Consider the following 23,029-nt stretch of genomic DNA (forward strand, 5'->3'; position numbering starts at 1 on the left):
CACACCCCAGAGCCGTGAACAGCAAGCAACCAACCGCTCCTCAGGGGCAGGAGGAGTGACAACCCGTGAGCAGACACCACCCCGAAGCACAACACTCCTCAGCCGTGACAGACGATTCCAGCACGAATGTGGCAAGGGTCCCTTCCTTGATTTTTGAGGTCTTTTTGGTGATATCTGAGATCCAAGCCTTAACTGACCTCATTAGTGCAACAGCGGAAAGGGCAGCCTGTTCCCACCAGGACTCACACACAGACACAGACCTGAACTCAGCCAATTCTACAGTGGGATTTTATTCCCTGGAAAAAGTCCCAGACACTGGATGACTGTCTTCGAACGAACCTAGGTCATCTTATTCTATGTCGCAATGTGGACTAGGCCCAAGCAGAGCTGAGTTTTAGTTATAATTTGCTTGGGAGAAAGAAGACACCTGGCTGGAAGACCTTCCTTTGTTTTCCTTCTCTTGATGGACATGAAAACAAATCCTGCTCAAGTACACATGTCCCTCTGAGAGTGGACCTGGTCTGTGTCACTGCTTAGTGGCTTTTGGATCCTACTGCTAAGCGCATGTGTCACATGCAGAAGCCCGGTGTCTGCCTGCTCACCCGGACCTACGCCACCTCAAATCCAGGAGGCAGGAATGGGGGCTGTGAGGGCGAGAAGAGGGGAAGGAGGGAGCTCAGTCATTCCCACGGACGTGAGGCCAGCGGGGGGAGAATCAGTGCTCTTAACAGTCACTTTGTTAATCTTGATTTTGAGGGATATCTTAAAAAGCAAACAACATCCCCTGGGGACAAAGGCTGAAAATAACACGGAAAAGTCTTACTTTCTTCAAAGCTACTCCTGAGCCCAAATAAGACTACAGTATCACACAGGGCTCCAGATGAGACGTGGGTAGAAACATCGTGGTTTCTTTGGGGACAATCCCTTTGACAGGAAATAGCTGCAGATTTCCAAGGCATTTATTTATTTAATTTGTTGTTGTTGCTTTGACACAGGGATCATTCTGTAGCCTTGGCTGACCTGAAGCTTACTAGGCGGCCTAGGGAGGAAAGAACACACAGGACATCTCCTGTCCCAGGCTCCTGAGAGCTGGAATTAGGGGTGTGTGCTCATCCCATCCCCTAATGGTTCTTATGTTTTTTACAAAAATTACAATCACTTCATTTTCTGGTGTACAGGTGTTCGCTTGCATGCATGCCTGTGGACCTAGTACATGCCTGATTTCCACAAAAGCCAGAAGACGGTGTCAGATTCCCTAGAACTGGGGTTACAGACTGTTGTGATCCTCCACGTGTGTGCTGGGAATTGACTCTGAATTCTCTGGAAGAACAGCCATTGCTCTTAACCACTGAGCAGTCTCTCCAGCCTGCTAGTGTCTTTTACTAGGGTCTTACTAGATCCTCAAAGTTTTAAATTATCAGTATGGTATTAGTAGAAATAGGAATTAGGTTTTTTTTTTGGTGTGGTGCATGCGTGCATATGCAGATATACATGTGTGTGCACATACAGAGGCCATAGGTCAGTGTTGGGTCTCTTTTGGGAGTGCTGGATGGTCAGGTGTGTGTCACCATGCTGAGGTATGTTCTTTTCTTAAGGTGGCTGCTGGAACATTTAAGTTCCCCACGTGGCTTTCAGAACGTGCTTTATAGCCGGTGTTGCACAAACTTTCATGGGACGGATGAACATGGCTTACTTGTCTATGTTCCACAGCTGTGACCTGTGTCTGTGTACCAAATACCACGAGCTAGAAAATGTTTGGCAGCCATAGATGCATGCCATTTGAAAGCCTCAGAACTGGGGTGTGAGTGACCCTAAGTCCATCTTCTTTGTGTTTGGCTGCATGACTGACCTCCTGTGGTACCTGCCCTCCTGTTCTTCTGATGGCCACCCACGAGAAAGCCTCATTGGCACCAGGCTCCTGTCTGCATGCATGTGTCGCCAATGTCTTCCCTTCTCCAGGGCGGCATCCAGACAGACACTTGGAATAACTTTTCAAGCAAGCCGAAGTGTCATCTCAAGAAACACCAGATCTAAGGCACCTGGCCTCCCTCCTATAGGTGTAATGAAGTCGTGTGTGCTTAAGCAGACCCCCAGTCCTTGGGAAGAAATGAACCTGCATGCTGTCAGAGGCATCTGAAAACCACTTGACCTTAACAGAACTCAGATTTCCCTATGTGAGGGACAAGAGCCTAAAATAGATCGGCTTATTTTAACTTCAAAGAGCTTATTGTCTAGGCCAAAGTGAACTAGGCCACCGAAGAGTCTAGGAACAGTGAGTTCACCTGGCTGCAGAAGCAGGAGCTGGGCGAGCCCTGGGAGGTGCAGGCCAGGCCTAGAGCCCTGCTCCTTCCAGAACTGGGTTTTCCATCCTAAGAGTGAATGCAGGGGAGCCCAAGTCTCCTGCCTATAAGAGCCTTAGCCAAGTGTCCAGGCACTTCAGACCCATCATCTACCCACAGCCCTCTGGAAACTCATGGACCCTCACTCTCCTAAACAGACCTGTGGGAATCCATCTCAGTTTGAGCTTTGTTTCTGTTTTGACCTGACTGTGGGGATCTGGATCTTTCAAAACAGCTGCATTGGGAAGTGACATCATGTATAGGTGACAGCTCTGCTACTTAGTTGTATGGTCTCTGTCTGAAGACTTTAGAAGATTCCAGAAGTTGGGTAATTGGGTGTGGCTCAAGTGTATCATTGTGTCTCAGCCAGCAAGCATATCTGCATCCAGAGCACCAGTGGGCAAGGACATCATGGCTGAAGCGTGGAGTACCCGGCCAAGGCTGACGATCACTACATTTGTGAGTCAACAATTCATTGATACACCCACATATGAAATGGTCACACATGTGACGTAATTTAATTGATATTCATATCTAGGTACTCAATAAAAGCTATACCTCATCATCATGAAACAGGGTTATGCTTAGGCAGAAAGTCCCTATGGACCGAAATTTAAGTCCATGTTTGCTATGCCACTTATAAACTGTGGTGGTTAGCTGTCTCATTTGAAAGACTTTGATCACGTTCTAACTCCAGACTTTACTTAAGATTTAACAGTGAACACATTTGGAAACTGAGGCACTTGTTTGTTGAGGCAACTGCATAGTGCTGGCATCCATCTCTGCCTCCAGCCTTGACCCAGTGGTTAGTTGGCTTTAGCAGCATAGTGACAAACCATGTCTCCTAAGGGCCAGGAAGCGCCAGTGCTCTGAAGCAGGGGTGGTAAAGCCACACGTGTGCATTGTGAGTCCTGAGACACACAGCGAGGCATTTGTGAGGTGGACACAGTACCTTTTTCTTCAGGGACTGCTCCACTTCCGGTGTGTGCAGGCCGCCCGTGGCTTTGCCGTATTCCTGCTTCCGGATCAGCCTGTTCTTCCAGTCTTCCTCGCCGCTCTTCTTCAACAGCGCCAGCCTGGAAGGAGGACACGCCAACCGAGAAGTCAGCACGACGCCCTCAGAACTTACAAGAGCCTCCTTTCCATGCCGGTCACAAGGATTTTTTTAGTTGTGTGGAAAGAAAAGCTGGAACTGACTTGTCAGATAAAAAAGCACCATTCTTTGTGTCCTGGAGCAATGGGAAAGAGAAAAGTTAACTATCCTCTTTGAAATGCCTTCTAAAGCCCCTTCTGGCCACTTGGGGGAAATAACATTTAAAGAGAGAAGTGGCAGTTAGAAAACACTGCTGAACAGAACTGCCTTTAAAACAGGAAGAATAGGAAAGAGTAAAGGGGGTCTGGGGGTGGGGGGGAGGTGATTTCCAAACATAGTAACTTTACTCCTGTGTGGAAATGTCACAATGAAACAATGCTTTGTGCAATAAGTGTACTAATAAAACCAGAAAGATATGGCATCTCAGTATCTACTTCAAGTAAAGTCAAATGATAACTTATAACTGTTCTCTTCTGATCTCAGCCCCCCTGTCTTTCCCTCTAGATTACCTTTGTCTTTACCTCGTATCCTAACACAAAACTACTTTCTAAAGACACTCTTTGAAAAATTATTAGTTCAAGTTTCTCCAAGGGGAAAAAATACACTAAAAAAAGAATCTCATTAAGGGAAGAGTATTACCAACACACTTTAGGCTAGGCACAGCTGGATTTTGTCTAAAGCGGCTTGCACATTTGGTTCTGTCTGAGAAGCCATCTTGCAGAACAATAGGCTATTTTAGACAGCGTGCTGTCACCAAGGAAAACATCTCAGCCATTTAAGTTCAACAGAGTGGGATTGACAAATGGACAGGGCCTAGGAGACTCACTGAGGCTGGTGTTCAAACAACGTAAAGGCTGGTGGGGGTGGGGGAGGCGTAAAGAATCGAGGTGATGAGACTCCACTCCCTTGTGCTTTCTGACAGGTCGTGCCCGTGACCCAGCGACTGCCAAGCAGCCAAGCAGCTGTAGTCTGGGTTTGGATACGAAATTGAACACGAAATGCCCCCGTAGGTTCACGTGTTTGAACACTTGGCCCCAGGCTGGAACTGCTAAGCCAGAAGCTCCTGTTGCCATAGATGGCGCTTCCCTCTGCTGTGTGTCTCCCCACAGCAGGCCCAGTCTGCCCAGTCTGCCCAGTCCCTTCTTGTCAGGAACCAGTCCCACCAAGGCTGGTTAGTTAACCAAGGTGGTTAGTTTAGCTGTCCGCCCTTTCCACTCAGGCACCTTGTCCTCCTTGCCTTGTTTGTCACGCGTGACTGAACACGGCCTCTTCACGTCCAGGTCACGCATGACAAACAAGGCATTCTCATCATCTGGATAGGAAAGCAGATGCAGACTGGTCCAGGCCCTGCTGCGCGCTGGTGGGAGAGGAGGTGTGATGCCACTCTTGCCTCTCCAAGTCCCAGTCCTTTCCTCCCATGAGAAACTGAGCTGGGCACACGCACAGTGCCCACCTCTGTCAGGAAAAGCAGAGCCTCCCAACTTCCTTGTAGTGGTCTCCCAGCCCTTGAAGGATGGCTTCCACAGAACGAGTCCATTCTAAAGCCCTGAAAATGTTACTGCTCAATATGAAGGTTCCTTCAGTATTAGAAACTTCCAAAGGCACCAGAATAAGCAAAATGATATGGGAGAAATGGCTCCCGTTGAGCCACGTGGTACAAGCCCCAGCCCTCCCTTACAGAGTACACATGACGAGGGACTTCATAACAGCACACGGCGACTGAGTGTATTATCCCGTCCCTTCTGATGTCCTGTTTGGTGTTCAGCAAGCTGTGGAGGGCTGCATATCTTTTGAAGGGCAATCTCACAGCCCTTCATCACCCCTGCAGAGGGCGAGGGTCTGGGTCAACACGTGACAGAACTTGCCACTGTGCAGCGCCAACAATTGCCAGCAGATTTTTAACATCTGCCAAGTGTAAGGGCTATTTGTGGGCCGTGACGTAGAGAGCTGGGGCATCTGCTCAGGCTGAGACTCCACACCCAGTGAGTAGCATAGCATCAGCCTGCTAACACACCGGCCTGGCCCAGGGCCAGTGGGACACGTGCTTACCAGGCTGCCTTGTGCCCTTTGCCACAGCCCCTGATCTTCGGCAGGAATTCTGGCTTGAGAGCTTGCTGGAGGAGGACAAGTTTTTCCAGGCTCATAACAGTCAGGGCTGGGTCAGAGAAGGGGCAGGCAGACCACGTGCCTGTAACTATCAGCTAAGGTGTTTGTGTTTCCCCTTTAGACAGTTCAGAGAAACAGAAGCACCCGTGGATTTAGGCTGAGCAGCACTGGGAAGCGACTGCATGGATTCTGGTCTTGCTAATGAGAAAGTCAGAAGAGTTAATATTGATAATGAGCTTTCTGTCTGCTTTTATTGTTATCTGGTGCTGAAGGCTGAACCTGGGACCTTGTCCATCTAAGCATCAGCTCCATGCTGAGCTCTGACTCTAGCCTCTAGTTACGTTTTCTTTTTCTCCTTTCTCTTTTCTTCTGATGTTATGCTGTGTGTGTGTGTGTGTGTGTGTGTGTGTGTACATGTACCCTGAGATCTGCCTGTCTTGTTTCACTTGCCAACACTGGGGTCACAGATGTCTGTCCTGTGCCAGCTTCTACGTTCATGCCAGGGATTCCAACCCAGTTCCTTAGGCTTGGGCGGCAAGGGCGTCATTCCGAGCAATCTACCGGACCACTTGCTTTGTATCTATTTGAATTTCTCTGGTGCTGAAGCCTGAGGCTGGAGCCTAGTAAATGCTGAGCACGCACTCCGCACTGAGCCAGGCCCCAGCCCTTCCTGCCTATTAAGCGGAAGAGAACCGCAAGCTTCTTCTCATACGCACGTTAGCTGTCATCATGATGCTATCCTGAGCAGAACTTCAGGGATGAAGAGATACTTCAAAAGGATTAATAACTTTTTCTTGAGAAAGAGTTTATACTCTGGACTCTGGATCAGTACTGAAAGAGCCTCTCTGGTTTGCTGTTCTCTGCACAGATGTTCTCCCTGGAGTCAATCCTTGAGAGTTGGTGGGGCCACTAGGGGTCAGCCTCCCTCAGAGGATGAATCAGTCAATCCCCTGGTGGATTCAGGATTTAATGTCATTTTTTGGAGGTAGTAGACATTTCTAGAGGTGGGGCTTATTGAAGAAAGCAATCACTGGAAATTCTCTTGTCTCTAGTCATACCCTGTTGGCTCTCTGATTCCTGGGTTCCCAGAAGCATCGGAGCTAGCCAACTGGGAACTGAAGACTTGAGACAGCTAACATAAATCTCTTCTCCTTCAAACCAGTCTTCCTAGGTAGCTGTCAATGGGAGGAAAGGTATGACTGAGCTGACCTGACCTTCCTCCATGTTCTAAATTGTCAGGAGACCCTCTACCTGAGATGGCATTCCCAAGAACATGGAGTCAAAGTACATTCTTTTGCTTTTCAAATTACTCAATCCCAGATACTCCTTGTAGCACCAGAACTCAAAGGCTGAATCAGGGACAGGTAAATGTGGGACCTCTGTCTGTTCCTACACCAATCTGAGGATCACTGGTAGCTGAAATCTTCTAGCTCAAAGTCAGAGCAGGAGTTTGCTGGGGAAACATGGAGACAGGCTGTATCAGGTGCAGAGGAGCAATGAAAGGGCATGTACACAGCGAGCCCAGTTAACCCCTAAGGCAGATCTCCGCCTCTCTCCTTCCTCTCCATAAGGGGTGGATTCTCCAATATTTACAGGAGCCATCTCAGTCTTCAGAGCCTTCAGGTGAAAGGGTGGATCTTCTTGCCTTTTGGTCATCTTCTCCCCAGTGTGGAAAGGGGCAGATGAGTCAGAGTCAGTGGAGATGGGATCGTGACTAGAAAGGCCCAAGAGATGTCACAGGCTTCCATCTCTAACTTACAGAACTTTAACGCTTTTTCAAAAACATTCCTAAAAGGGGGCCCTGTGTTCTCAAATCTTTTAGACAGTGATAAAATGGCGGCTTTGTAAATCCACTAGAAAAAAGAATCCCAACTTTCATTCTGGTTGAAGGTTCAAACTAGATGCTGTAGATGTTGTAGTAGTTTTTCTCATTGCTGTAACAAAATTATCCAGCAGAAGCAACTTAAAGGAGTTTTAAGAGTTGCTGTGGTCACAGTGTCTCTTCACAGCAACACTTACTAAGACACCTCCTTTGGCAAATGGAGGCCATCAGAATTGCTGGACCTACTATGATTTGAAAGACCTAGGAGTTTATATGTCACCCCAGGAAAGAAGGGCAAAGCCCAAATAAGTGTTTGACTAACACCGCTCTCCTCACTAGGTCAAGCTTTACCTTTAATGATGAGAAGGATTAGAGCCTCCACTCAGGGAACCTTCTCTCTGGTGAATGGTGAAGATAGATACTTAGGTATTTTCAGTTATGTACACATAAAAGTACCATCAAGGCACAGGGAGAGTCATGGGTGACCTATTTCCTACCAACACTTTATGATAGTCAGCATAATGGCTGAACAAAGAGACTGTGACCTTTTTTTTTAAAAAAAAGCCCATTAACAATGAAATGGAGTAGCTGAATATTTTGCAGGCACTCCTGTCAGGATTCTGAGTGGACATGGGTCAGGAATCTCTCTGAGAGGTTTTGGCTACAGATAAGCAACAGGTGCACACTGCCTATATCCCTGTATCTGGCCTCCCTTCCAGGTCGTTCACAGAAGCCTTGAGTCACCTTCTACCTTCCCCACAAAGCCTGGTTAAAAAGCTGTGCTTCACAGCCAGTCCAGCTTTAAACAGATAAGTTTTCCCTCAGGGTCTAATTCACAGAGAGCTACAGATCCACTCGAGTTTACTGAAAACAAGCAACTGAATCAAGAAATCCTGCAGCTACCGTCTAATGAAATTTTCACCTGGAGCTGCAGTTGGGTGGTAAAATGCTTACCTAGCAGGTATAGAACTTAGGTGAACTCACCAGCATTGGAGGGAGGGAGGAAGGGAGGGAGGAGGAAGGGAGGGGGAAATAGGGAGGAGGGAAGGGGAGAAGAAAAAGGGAGGGAAGGGGGGGAGAGAGAGGCAGGAGAGGGAGGGGGAGTGAGGAATTTAGAAAATAATTAAGAGAGGAAGGGGGAGGGAGGAAGGAAAGAAAGGAGGAAGGATGGAAGGAAGGAAAATGGAAGGAAGGGAGGGAGGAAGGGAGGGAGAAAAGGAAGGAGGGGGGGAAAGAAGGAATGGGGGAAGGGAAAAAGAAATTTTCTAAATGTTCAAAACAATCACTCATCTTTGGTTGGTACGACGGCCCAGCGTGCCAAGACCAACAACCTGAGTTCCAGCCCAGGAACCACATACTGGAGGAAAAGGAGTGATTTCTGCAAGTAGTCCATTGACCTCTACACACATTTTATGGCACATGTATTATAAGTACACATGCACACACATTCACACACACACTCACACACACATGCAAATAAATAAATGTAACAAAAATTTAGAAAAAGACAATTCATCTTATTTCCTAGAACACGCAGCAAACAGGTTCTAATCTAAGACACAGATACTCTGTGTGAACTTAACTCTCTTCATCCTATATTTATTTTACCCAGAATATCAGAAGGTGATTGCACCTGCAGTTTGAATCACATGTTTCTGCAGCAGAAAGAGCCTAGATTGCAGCTCCCAGAAAACTAGACAGAGACCAGAGACAAACAAGGTGTCCCTCTTCCTCCTTCCTCCGAGTCTGGATTGGACATCTCAACTTTGCTAACTGAGGTGTAGCTCCTGTTCCTATGCCTCGGCCTCCCAGGGTTATTTTAGCATGACAGCAGAGCAGGGCAAGTTGGTTTCCCTTTACAATGTGTCTGCCAATCCCCAGAGGGCTTACCTTTCTTTGATTGACATGGTTTTGCTGGGTGAATCCAGGATACTGTCGCCCACTGGCACTTTGACCTCTCCAGAAGCAAACATGGCGCAAGGGTTCTTGAAGAGCTTCTCGGCTAGCTGCTCGGAGGACTCCTGCTGCTTCCGGGCCCCTGGGGTTGACATCTGAACAGGGGCTTTCCTGGCAGCCGCCTCCTCCATCTGCTCAGAAGCAGCTTCTCCAAACTCTGAGAATGAGAGCCAGTCAGCATCAGTCCGCAGGCAAACAGCTTTCCAGCTGCATACCCTGAGGTGCGGTGCGGCATCAGAGTCAGGCTGTGGGTCCAAGGTGGGTTACCCAGGCCACTGCAGCACAAGCCACTGCGAGAAGCTAGCCTGAGTCGGCTGTGCAGCCTTACTTCTCTTAAACAGCACATCTTCGTTTCACTTGATCTTAGCCAAAAGGCCGAGAAGCGACACATCTTCATTTCTAGTGAGCTGAACTCAACCCAAGCCTGTCTCAACTGACATACGATAAATGTGTGTTAATGGAAGCAGGTCAGAGTCTAATGCAGACTGTACATGAACTGTATGATCAGAATGCATGATGAGTCTGGAGACCACGTGGGTTCAAGTCCTTATTCTCTGTGCTTACTGGGTGCGGGACTTTTAGGCCATCAGCTTTAGTAAAAGGGGTCAACACCGCTCGGGAACTAAGAGGGCCATTGTGTGAGTTAATGTCACCAGTCACCCGAAACCCTTATCAAGGGGAATTAAGAATTGCAGACACTTTTGCTGTCATATACTCTGATCAGTTCACTGACTGAGTTAGATTCGAGGGGAAGAGAGGTCTGGAGAAAGGGCTATGATTCACTGACCTTCTGATCAGTTCTACTGATAACCTGTCTCTAGATGTAGTTAGCCAGAAACAACACAAACGCAAAGTCTGTCAGGCCGCAGAGCCCTTAGAAAGCCTGGGAGTTAGGTGCAGGGCCTTACCTTTGAGTGAGAACTTCCTCATGACATTCTCCACATCTGTGTTCTCTTCCGAGGCCTGCTTCTCCTTCAGGTCCAGATTCTCTTGCAAACTGCTTTTAGCAGTGGAAAATTCCTTCGGCTCATCACCAAGGTGTGCCGCAGAAGGATTAGCTAGCTCTAAGCTTCCCCTCCTCAGGATGGTGTGCCTGGGCTCCTTCTGTCCATCACCCTCCCTGACTCGGCCAAGGACGCGGTAGGAGGGCCCTGCTTCCTCCTCGAAGGCTCCTGGTGTTTGAATGCCACTGTCTTCTGCAGCCACAGGCAGAGCATTCTTGCTTTCTGTCTCTCCAGACTCCCTCGGCATTCCTTTGCTCCCACTGTGCTCGGCCAGAGGCCGCCAAGCTTGTGGTTTCAGAATGCTTTTGACGGGAGAGTCTGAGGTTTCCACAGGAGAAGGAGACTTATAGTCAGTGGCACTTGTGCTGTTGTCAACAGATGACTTCCGAAGGTCCCCTGCATACGTGGGGGCAACCGCAGAGGCCACGGTAGAAACAGAGGTGTTCACGGTGGGGGAGAAGGAGATGAGCTTCCCACTCTGCACCTGGGGGGGACACAGTTTAGAGGCATCGTCACCTGAGGGACTGGCACAGGCGGGGATAATGCACCTGCAGTTTAGCCTCCTGTCACGTCTTACTGGAAAACCAGCCTGCACGGTTAAAGAGCACACAGAACACACCACACACGAACCTTCTGAGAGGCAGCTTGCTTTTATAGTCAACCACAGTGGACTCATCCCAAGCAAGTTATGAACAACAGAGGAAACAGCAAACGTGGGTCTGGTTCTGCCTTAGGGATGGGAAGATGAAGCCACTTAGAGGCTCACCTGTGGACCCCGTCCTGTGCCACAAATCCAAGAGCAATACTGCACAGGTGTGTTCAAAGACAATACACACACACACCATGCACACACACAAACACACACACACACATACACACAGTACATACCACACACACATATACACCTATACACACCACATAGCACACACCATACACACATACACTACACATACCACACACACACACACACACACACACACCACATACAGCACATACACACACAGGTATACACATAGACCCCCAAACACACATATACACACATACACATACAACAAACAGCACACAGCACACTCACACACTATACACACATACACCATACACACACACACACAAGTATACACACACCCCTAAACACACATACACATACACCACACATCACACACACACCACTCACACCACATACACACACACACACACACACACCCCGCTTACAGCATACACACACATAGGTATACACACAGACCCCAACACACATACACACATATACACATACAAAAACAGCACACAGCACACTCACACACCACACACACATACACCACACACACACAAGTATACACACACCCCTAAACACACATACACATACAACACACATATACATACACCACACACCACACACACACCACTCACACCACACACACACACACACCGCTTACAGCATACACACACATAGGTATACACACAGACCCCAACACACATACACACATATACACATACAACAAACAGCACACAGCACAGTCACACACCACACACACATACACCACACAGTACACACAGCATACACACGTGCACGCACATGCGTATACACACACACACACACACACACCAGTTAGATCTAACACACTCACCTGCTCCACCTCTCCCAGCGTGACCGGCTGAGTCTGATACCTTGCGTTCATTCTCCTCTGCCGCACGCCTAGCCTGTTTCGGGTGGAAACGGCTTTGGAGACTGGCTGGGACAGTCTGTTAAACAAGGCCAGCTTCTCTGCTAAGCTCAGAGTGGAGGAGTCAGGTTCGCCTGGTTCGGCAGACTCTCTGGCCTCGTTTGCCTGGTCCCTGGCTAAAGCCTTCTGGTGAGCGGATGCCTGCAACCTAGAAGCAAGGGAGGAGAAGTCAACCATACGAAGAGAAACCCACGAAGGCCTACCACCAAGTTATAGATTAACTTTCTGAAAAATGCCGCCTATCTTGTAAAGGGCTCATTTTCCCTAGTGGATGTGGGCGAGAAGCAGGCAGCTGTTTAGTTATTAAACAAGACAGTGAGTCGCAGAGTCAGCATAGGACACCAGCACCACCAGAGAGGCAGACGTTTAGCTCTGAATCCTATCTGTAAGGCAATCTCCTGTTGGAGGAGCTGGGACCAGCCTGATCTACCTTCCTGGATGGTTCCTATCACAGGGACTGAAGGCCAAGGCAGAAAGCCATTACCAGCCTCAGCCATCTCTCCAGATGCCGCTAGCTCGCTCAGGAGGTGGTCCTTGGTTTTGAATAGTTAGGAACAATATGCTCTCCTGACAGTGACAAAGTCTGCAAAGCAGCTTTTTCTCTGTCAAAGTGAAGTTTAAACACACTTCTGTCCCGGGTTTCTGCCAATTTCCAAAGTTACTTAGATGTACTGTAACTTGAAAGATGAAGAAATCTCAGGTGATTAAACATCTTCCAACCCCAGTGGGGACTGCAGGGGGTGGGAACCATGGACACATAGCTCTGGGTGAGCATGTGCATAGCACCAGAAAATAATAATAATAATAATAATAATAATAATAATAATAATAATAATAATAATAAATAAAACAGCTTCCACTGTGAGGGAGAGGAGGAGGCTCCAGCCCAGGAGGGCAGCATGATTCTCAAAAGGTCTCCAAGCCAACACTGTCTCTGCCCTGGGCAACCCTGTTGTAGGAAGGATACTCTGCCTTTGTTCTTACTAATGACTGATCCACAGGCAGCCCCAGACAGGCGGTTTCTGTGTCCAGACTCCATGAGGACAGCGACCGAGCCTGGACACTCAAGGATCCGAGCCTTCCAGGGAGGACAAAAAAAAAAAATCTCTCTCAAGACAGACCCACCTGTGGATCAGGCTGGTTTACTCTAGCTCTGTCATGTTTTAGCTCTTGTGTTTTGGCTTATCACAGTTAAGACAAAGTAGGTAAATTTATATAGTTTATGAACATAAATTTTAAAACACTGAATCCTCTAATTTCTACAACCAATCCTAAAATCTAAAGGCATTGTCTCCTCTCTCCAAATTAGCAAACAGAAGTACTTGGTTTTGCTCTAGATTTGTGTGTATACGTATTTTTTTTTTAAGAAAATAGATCTTGCCAACTTTTCAATTTCATGATAATGCTCCATTTTAAAATTTGTCTTTGCCTGTTAGTATTTTAGTCTTTGAGGAATGACCATTTTTTATGTTAAAAGACGATATATACATGAGTTAGTACAATCTTAGTGCCAACACAGGGAGCAGGCAGAGGGACTCTATCTTTCTCACACAGTCATGAAATTAATGGTACCTTGCACTATGACAGGACAAAGCATCACACATCTCAGGAACACTCACTGCACTGACTTGTGTGTCAGACAAAAGAAAGGCATTCATGGGTTCCGGATGCACCTGCTGCCCAGCACCGTGGTGCTGGGTGCTACATGCAGCTATGTGTGTCCAGTACCTGGCAGGCTGCACAGTGCTTCTAGCTACAGTGGGGCTAGGAAGTCTCGCCGTTACAGGGTGGGCGACCCCAGAACACGAAGCAGGGATAGGTTCACTTTAAAAGCAATGGCCAAAGGAGGAGCATTCATGAGGAGAGAGAAGAAAAGAAGCATTAAAGAAGGCATAGCTGCAAAATCCAGAAAGGCAAAAGTCAAATATTTTACCAAAAAAATATTTGCTAAACACTTTGAGGAGAAATGAATTGCAAAAGAACGTTGGAAAGCGACACAGACGGAGAGGCACAGGACGCCCAGAGTAAACGGACCAGCAGAGGAGTGAACTGGAAAAAGATCTGGCTTAGAACAGCCTCGTTCTAAGAAATCATTTAAAAAGCAAGTATCAACCACAGCCGGCCAAGGAGAGTCCAGCCACGGGTCAGAGTGTCTGCTACAGTGTCTACCAGCCAATCCGAGACATTATTTTGTAAACAAATGGCTATGCACATGGTCCTGGGTAAATATACCCATGTACTTCTCTACAAACACATCAAGAAAGCGAGACTAAGACCGGGACTAAGGCTGGGACGTAGCTCAGTGGTAAAGCATCATCCAGCACTCACAGGGTTGAGGAACGCCATAAAGGCTGATGACCTCACAACAGACAGGGTCTTAGGGATGTCACCCCTCCACAGAAATGATTAAAACCCCAGTACACTTTCAGTTGACTTGACTGGCGCTGTTAGCTTTGAATGACCCAGTCAATGCAATCTCAGCATCTACCAGCACACTGCCGCAAGGGAGGCCTCCTGTTGTCTGGAAAGTGTCCAACTGCCAATACATTTTTGGACACTTTGGCAACGGTTTAAAAACAAAATGAATGCTTATCTCTTAGAGGTATGCACTAAAATATTTAAGGATGAAGCAGCCAGGGTGTGGCTGAAGATAATGCATATGGAGAAAGACAGCCAAGGAGCAGACAGCCACTGAAGCTGAGACTCATTATTGTTCATTTACTTTCCTGTTTTATAGTTTCATTGTGAAAGATAAAACACAGGGATAAAAACACTTCAGAGATAAGTCTAGGGCCTATAACGGGTACATCCTATTCCTGATTAGATGGCAGAGAAACCAAAGCAAACCAAAAGTATGAACCATATGCCTCTCTACGGCTTCTAGGTAAACTGCCTCATTCTTATAGAGAATCCTTGAATCTCCCTTTAAAGAGGAGGGCACAGGCCAGGCTAAGAACTCCCCCAGAGACGCACGTGGCTGCAATGGCCACTTCCTCCGTGGTGATGGGCTGTGTGTGTGAACGGTCCTGCAGGCGACGCAGCCTCTGTTCCACGGCTGCATTTCTCGAGTGTCTCTTCGGGACGCTGTGTTCATCAAAGGATTTCTCCATTTCCTGCCGTTAGAAAACATTGTGGGACTACGTGAATTCAAAGGAAAAACCGGGGTAACAAAGTGTCTGCTGCTTTCCTGGAGGATTTATAGGAGGGGACACCAGTGAGAGGCCATCAGAATGGCCTTCAGGCTGGCTTGGCTGGGTGGCCAAACCCAGTCACAACAGACCCTGAAGCACGGTTTGAGAATGCCAATCGATGTTCTGTGGTAAAAGCTTGCTTGGTCCCGGCTTGATACTGGAGGAGTGTACGAGGTGGGGCAAGGTTATTGGCCCCAAGAAGGATTCCAGAACATGTCTCTTCCCCTCGTGTTCACTCCTGTTACCAGTGGTGAGCAGCTTCCTGCGCTACCGGCACCTGTCACGGAGTGCTGCCTCATGCTAGGCCTGAAGCAAGCAAGCCGACTGCTCACACAACAGAACCTCGAAGTAGTGTGCCAGGATAAACTTTTTCATTTTTTAAAAAAGGTGATAACCTCGGGTATTCTGTTACTGTAAAGGGACACTGCCTACCTCAGCTTGGGAAGAGAGCATTGGGCAGTGTAGGTGAGGAAACCCTGAAGCCCAAGTGTGTGAGGTGCCAGAGCCAGGGCCATCTTTCCCAGTAGGAGTCATGGTTTCTAAACCATTGGCACGCCTTACCCTGAAAAGCAGCCTCTTCGCAGCAACGCTCAGCTTGGCCCGTTCATCCACCTTTCCTTCATCTGTAAGAGCCGTGAAATAAAAACTGAACTCCATTCGAAAGCACACACGTCATCTCTGAAATGCTTTTCAAAACTGACCTGGCCATCCCTTGAATCCAAGAGGAAAGGAACTGACATCACAACTGGGATGTCTCCCCTGCTAGGAGCCCATGCCTTCTCTTCAGTGAGTAGTACTAATTCCCACTGCAATTCAAACCAAACCGCGTCCAGACCGTGATGTTTATTGAGTTGTCTGTCTGAGAGAATTTCAGAACGGGTCCTAGGAGCAGACTGCCTTGCTGAGGAACGGCGCATGGTGGTCACCAGTAAAACATACTTTTTTTTTTTTTTTTAGTCTAAACGGGACTCCATGCTGTTCACTGAACAAGCTTCTTAATTTCAATCAAAGCTAAGGGAAACCTTATCTGAGCATTTCAGTTAGGGTTCACAGCAAGGCAATTCTAAAGAAAGCAAGAAACTGATGGGCTCTAGGTATCCTATCCCACAAAGCCCCCCATCTTAGGTCCAGATGAAATCTAATCTGAACAAAATGCAAAAGAATAAAAACGAAAAGGAGATACTCGCCCTCGACCATTGGCATGTCTGAACCAGAAGGGTACCTAGGAAAGACAGGGGCAGAAAATGACAGTGATTAGTGGTGGACATACACGCTACACACGAAACATCAGGCAAGTGAACCATCTTAATGATGTAAAGACACACCGGTGCGAGCTCTGGCTGGCATTACCAAACAACACTTAGCTGACACTGTGTGGCGCGTGTACACACAACCCCAGCCTGGTGCACGCCTTGTGGACAAAAGGTAGTACTGACAAGAGGTTATTACACGGGGACTGTGGGCATACTGCTGGAGAACATTATAATTTCTATACATTTGCATAAGATGATGTCATACAAAAATGGAAATCTAAGAAATAAGCTGTTTCTAAGATGAGCCCAAAATTCCTTATGCTCAGTGGAGGATGCTTGATTTAGACACCAGTTCAGGGGAAGCATAAAGGTCTAAAAGCACTGACTGACTGAAAAGCGTTTCTTCTCACCTCATCTGTGGATGGCTTAAAACCACAAGGGATACTAGATAGGAAAGCAACATTCTTTGGGAATACATTTCATTAGTAAAAGATGTTACCCTTGTAGCTGAGATGGGATAATTGTGGAATCCTGTGCAAACACCATCACGCCCTCCAGGGTAGTGAGAACCCTTGTGTTTGAACTGCTAGAAGTACGCACACACATGCCTACCTATCAGACTCCTTTCGCTCTGCTGAGGTTATAGGTTGAGTTCTAAATCGCTCAGAAGTTTTTCTACTGTCACCAGGAGAAAGATAGCGTCTTGGTTTCCGAGACCCTCTCTCCCGTTCCATGGGCAAGCCAATTCCTTCAGCTGACCTCTCAACCCGGGATTGGCTTTTAGGACCACAGGGCATCGAGTGCAATACAGGGAAAGGGCGGGGTGGGAGAAGAGAAGGGAGGAGAGGGGAGAGAGAGGAGGGGGAAAGATTTATGCATCTCAGTGAGTCAAGACAGAGTGCTAGGTTCTCCATGCTGCTACCATGCACCATCTGCATGTGGAACATTCTAGAGACCCACTCACTCCTCCAGACCCCCATTAGTAGGCAGAAGCAGAATGGTAGTGCGAGAGCCATTTCCTGTACACTCTGCCCTGCACACACTTGTGAGCTAAGCTTACAGGACACACCACAGGTGGATATGTGAATCGTCTGCCAAGGGCGTGCAAGTGACATATCAAAAGGATGCTGGGAACATCACCTACAGTTCAGGTTTCTTGCTGGCTCTGACCGACTCCATAAATACATTTCGGAGCTGGGCGACGGAGACTCTGGTGTCCAGCATGCCGGCTTCGGCACCAGGCCCTTCTGCCCCGGAACTCTGCAGCTCCAGCTCCTGCTTTGGGGCTGCATCCTTGTGTCTGAGGGCCTGGAGCTGAGGGGGACCTGTGTAATCCGACAGTGAGCGGGCCAGAACCTTGCGCTTCTTTGGAGATGCCTCCTTGGCTTGACTGGCCAGTGTGGCATCTTGGGACACAGGACCACTCTGAACATACAGAAGCACTTCACTCCGGCCAGTTTTCTGAGTGGGCGGGTGCTGAACTTGCCACGCCCTCGCAGGTTCTACGTCGACAGAGTGAATGATGGCCTTATCTAAATCTTTATTACCAGAGGGGTCTTTGTGGCCTCTCACAAGCTTGTCATCTTCGGAGGTCAAAAGTGATTTGGGGCTCCTCTCCAGAGGTTCAGGAGAGAGCACATCTTCGGCTTTTGACTCACCAATATGGAGTGCTGGAGCATCCCTTGACCCACCTTCTAGAATCTTCAAGGTGGTAGATTTTATAACTTTTGGGGTGGCTGACCCCACCCAGCTGTATTCAGATGTGCTTTCTGGGGTGTCCATGGTCACCACCTTGATGGCGTGAACAGGTTCAGTTGGCAGGACACCACTCCGGCTTGGCCGTAATGAACTCACTGCTTTGCTGGTGACCCTATCAAAGGCGGAACTTTCTGACTGGATAGGCAGGAAATGTGCTGGTGCTGGCTGCTGTCTCCTCTGAGTTAAGGACTCTGAGGTGAGTTCAGGGCTGCTTCGAGCACTCTCCTCTTTCACCAATTTTTCTCTAACTTTAACTCTTAAGAAAGGAAATGGGATTTATGTTGTGAGTTGTAGTAATCACCGGAGGAAAGGGAGCATGCACTGACCACGGGTGGCATTGGAACCAATGCGGAGAGCACATGTGAAAACACACTCAGGCACAGAACACAGACACCGAGTACTTGCCAGTTAAATGGAACATAATCTCCAAATTTGCATCCATATTCTAGTGTGGTCCAAAAGTTCCATCCCCTAGGAACCTGAGAGTCACATGCTATCCTGAGGGAGAAAGGGCTTATCCCAGTGAAACACCTAGCAACCCCCGGAAGCTTCGTTCATGCGTACCACCGTGAGCATTAGGGCAAAAGACTCCGTGCACACGTTGAGACTCAGGTGTAGGCTGTGGGGTGACTGGTTGCTCCAAAGAATCTTACACTCTTGGAGTAGATGCCCCTATGCCACTGGCCACCGGATATGTAGGTATTTGAGGTCATTTATGCTTTCGGCTGACATCACCTCTCATGAAGCACCGAGCACACAGTGTTTTAGTTGACTACCTAATCTGATCCCATGACGGGACCTGCTTGGATGTCTTTACTCAAAGCCACACCACCGTGGGAGTGTTAGGAAGAAGCATTTGTTAAGAGAATCGTGAGCCCTTATTTCCCCTATACTCCACCCCCTCCCAGTTGTTCCTGCACCCTAATGAAAAAGCAACCTAAGGAGGGACTCTTAGTTGTTGTTTCTAATTTTTAAATATTTGAGGACAAAACTGGAAAGGATGTCAAAAGCTGCAGACCCTTCCTGTCTTCACAGAAGCCTGGAAGCACCGCTGGGGGCCCTACCTGCCCTCCCAGCTCAGGGTGTCATCTTTAGAGGGAACAGTGGCTGTAGGGGCCTGGCATGCGTGAGGCCTTGTATTTGGTCTCCACCATATGGAAAGGACCAGTGCCACAAGGTAACGAGGCTTTTGCAGAGCATATGACTTCCTACATAGCGAAGAAGACAGTCAACACTACTGGCACCCGCGAGTGACTCTTTGAAATGCCACTCTGTGCAGTGCGAAAGGAAAAACCATCTGACCTGAGGTGGTTGCTGACCAGGTACAACTCAAAAAGTACACAGAGCTCTTGGAACAGGTCAAGAGATTTCCCCAGGAAAATGTAAAACTTTCATTTCACTTAGATGAGTGAGCAAAAGTGACTGTTTATAATGTACACACTTTAAATTGTCTTGCTTGGGCCTCCTTTGACCTATTAAATTCATAAAACACATCCTGCATTCACATAGAGCATCGTCAGGAGACTGCCTTGAGGATACACCAAAGACACACATAAATGTAGTTAGTATGAGTGTTTGGGGAAAAAAGCACTCTGGGCTGTAGCTTTCTGAGACTAGGCAGCACTAGAGGGCGCTGTCTGAAGACAGCGCTTCAGTTAAGTGCCCTCCCCAACACAAGGAATGTGTGGTCCTTATCTGAGGGGATCTCAAGAGAAAGTCAGTGTCAGAAACTCAATACATGGGACCTTTGTCTGGCCAGTGACTTGTTTATTCTTAATTCGTCCTCCTTTTTCCATCAAGAAATGATTGGAGTTTTTGTCTGCCATTAGGACACGTGCCCTACTTTTAACTATTGGAACTTAGCTACTGGTTTAGAAACACTAAAGCTGGTGCCAAAAAGGGATCTGGGCAGGGTAGGGCGGTTCCAGAGGGGGTGTTCATTACTGCCCCCTGCTGGCAGTTCTGTAGCAAGTCTGGGACAATGTGAGCAAGAGAGGAAGTGTGTTAAGTTAAAGACAAAGGAACCAGGAAGGAAAAGGCAATCCAGGAACACGATTAAGCAGCTTATTTTGAACACATGACTTTCAGAGGTGTTGCAAAGAGGCGCATGACTGTTAGTTAAGTGTGGTCGGGCAGGGGAGGCTATGGGAAGAGAGGAGCGTCAGCCACACACGTCCAGCCTGGGTGTACCTGGAGGGCCAGTTGATAAGTGACGGTGTATCGCCTTCGGAATCCCTCTGCAGAAACCACTCATGCATGGGCTTTCCTGTGCTACTGTGCACAAGAAACAAGCGTTTAGCACATTTCTATAAAAATGGAGATGCCCATGCCCTCAACTGTTTACTATAAGCAAACCCCAGAGGTTGCTTTTAGGAAAGAGATGCTCAAGTTGGCATTTGGGAAGACAGTAAGTACACGGTGCATTTAGAGTTTGAATTTACTGATTGGAAGGTTTTGGTCATTTGGCTCAGTACAAAAAAACAAGTAGTGAAAATAAATGAATCGAAAGCCACTAGTCACTGAGATAAGAGTGGCTGTAATCACACTCTGTTTACACTTACAGGAAGGTGGAATTAAAATAGAAGGAAACTTAATTTTAAGTTTCATCCAGACACATGAGTAAACACACAAATGTAAAAAGTGTCCATGCAAAAAAGAAAAAAATATATACATCAAAGGAAGGAAGTAAATAAAAGGAAACTTGGCCAGAGTGAATCTTTGTCTGTTACACAGTGCCCTTTTATCTTTTTGCATCAGTTACAAATGTCAATTTGTAACCTGGGTCACTCAGACAAAAGTCCAACTCGCAGAAAGCACAGCATCAAAAACTCTGAGAGGCGACATGGGCAACGGGAGAAAAGGCCTTCACCCTAGTCAGGAACAAGCCTCGCATCTGTGAAGACATCTGCCTCTTAACTCAGACAACGTGCAAAATGGAATGTCTCACAATCATTAGAATCCAGGCTGAGCTACTTTTGATAAAATTTATAGGCAAGGAAAAACCTGGGGCTGGAGAGATGGCTCAGTGGGTAAGAGCACCGACTGCTCTTCCAAAGGTCATGAGTTCAAATCCCAGCACCCACATGGTGGCTCACAACCATCCATAAAGAGATCTGATGCCCTCTTCTGGGGCATCTGAAGACAGCTACAGTGTACTTACATATAATAAATAAATCTTTAAAAAAAAAAAAACCTGTTAAGGTAAAGTAGCTACGGGAGGAATAACCATCTGCTTCCCACACTCTACCCTGGTGTCCTACCCTAGGGCTTGGTAGCTGCTGCCCAGAGCTAGTGGGAGTCAAGGCAGGATGGATGCCAGGCACTACAGTTTGCTGCAAGACATCTCCACAGGGCGTGGACAGATGAGCAGCAACCATGAGGACCTGAGGGTCTGGAGACTGTTTCGGGACTCAAAGCTCCCCTGAGGGAACAGATGAGCAGACAGTGGGGGGAGGTGCCCATGCGCAGTCTGTGCTCTCCCTTCCTAGACCAGTATACGCTGTCCTTTCATCTCCGAATAAGGCAACCAACAGGGCAGATACAAGCTCACACTCAGGCTGCCTGTGTGTGTGTGTGTGTGTGTGTGTGTGTGTATTTGTCTCTCTCTCTCTGTGTCTGTGTGTCTGTGTGTCTGTCTGTCTGTCTCTCTCTCTCTCTCTTTCTCTCTCTCTCTCTCTCTCTCTGTGTGTGTGTGTGTGTGTGTACCTGCAAATGTGTGATCAGGTCTATGATTACTGAGCTCCTGGAAGATACAGAACACAAAGCTGGATTAGTTCTGAGAAGTAACAAAGACCAGTCAGGCTACCAAACTCTGGCTCTGAGGAAGGTAAGAGAGATATGTCCATAAGCCCAGGACTGCAGAGGCAAAGATAGGTAGATTTATACAAGTTCTGCAGGCCAGCCTGGTCTACACAGGGAGTATCAGACCAGCCAGGGCTACATAGTGTTATTGTATCTCAGGGAAGGGGCTATGATTTATTTGTGCGCAGGTGTACAAGACAAGCGCTGATTGGGCCATAACCCACAAAAGTCAGCTCTTCTAAGGTCAAGTCTCAGCTCTGTTCTCCATGATGTCTCTACTGTCCGGTTCAAGCACTGCGGGAGCCGCCATCTTGGAAATGCAGAACTGGAGAGGTGTTGGAGTGCACTGAGAAAGAGCTAACGAACAAGGCTTTTCTAGAGCTAGTCTTCCCAGAACAGGGTGTTAAGTTGAATTTCATTCTCCTCCTTTTAGTCACATGACACACTGAGAATGAGGCGACAGGTGATGTTCAGGCACACAGCAGCTGGGGACCCCAGGGAGAGAGCTTCTGCATTTCCACACATAGAATAAGATTATTTCTCAATAAGGAAATAAAAGTTGCATAAAGCATTGAATGAGAGTTTGGGATTCGGAACCTTGGTAGGAGCAGGGGTTCATATTTTTTAAAGGTTGAATAATCCACTAGATTAGCGACACACTGATAATAATACAGTGTTACTGGTTAAAAAGTATTGGCCTTTTGCTTCCACACTCACCCTTGCTGAATTCACAAGTAACAGCTGAGCTCAGAAACAGTCTGCTCCAGATGATGAAAGGAATGGCTGGCCTGACCTACAGCTCCCTATTTCTTATCTTATCTCCCTATTTCTAAAATGTGCATCAATCTCTATTCCTCATCCACCATGTCATTTACAAACCTTCTCCAAAACAAATGTATCACATGGGCAAATATTGCCCTAAAGCTGTTATTTCACTAGTAATATTTCAGGCTATTCCTGCACGAGGAAGCGATATCAAAGTTGT

The 23,029-nt window shown here is 47.5% G+C and overlaps 1 protein-coding gene across 8 annotated transcripts in view; it reads right to left on the reverse strand.

Annotated features, from left to right (window-relative positions):
• Svil (supervillin) overlaps positions 1-23,029 on the reverse strand; it is a 184,626-nt gene that overhangs the window by 37,670 nt on the left and 123,927 nt on the right. For 4 of the 8 annotated variants that reach the window (XM_052157226.1, XM_052157227.1, XM_052157225.1 and 1 more), the window contains exons 7-15: positions 20,434-20,517; positions 17,630-18,499; positions 16,420-16,454; positions 15,794-15,855; positions 15,015-15,154; positions 11,946-12,189; positions 10,225-10,804; positions 9,251-9,473; positions 3,292-3,415 (exon numbers count right to left, since the gene is read on the reverse strand). In XM_052157226.1, the coding sequence (XP_052013186.1) occupies positions 3,292-3,415; positions 9,251-9,473; positions 10,225-10,804; positions 11,946-12,189; positions 15,015-15,154; positions 15,794-15,855; positions 16,420-16,454; positions 17,630-18,499; positions 20,434-20,517 (2,362 nt within the window). The remainder of the gene's footprint in view (positions 1-3,291; positions 3,416-9,250; positions 9,474-10,224; positions 10,805-11,945; positions 12,190-15,014; positions 15,155-15,793; positions 15,856-16,419; positions 16,455-17,629; positions 18,500-20,433; positions 20,518-23,029) is intronic. The other 4 variants (XM_052157230.1, XM_052157229.1, XM_052157224.1 and 1 more) reach the window with 3 other exon arrangements.

The sequence above is a fragment of the Apodemus sylvaticus genome, chromosome 14, assembly GCF_947179515.1.
Source record: "Apodemus sylvaticus chromosome 14, mApoSyl1.1, whole genome shotgun sequence".
Taxonomy (NCBI): Eukaryota; Metazoa; Chordata; class Mammalia; order Rodentia; family Muridae; genus Apodemus; species Apodemus sylvaticus.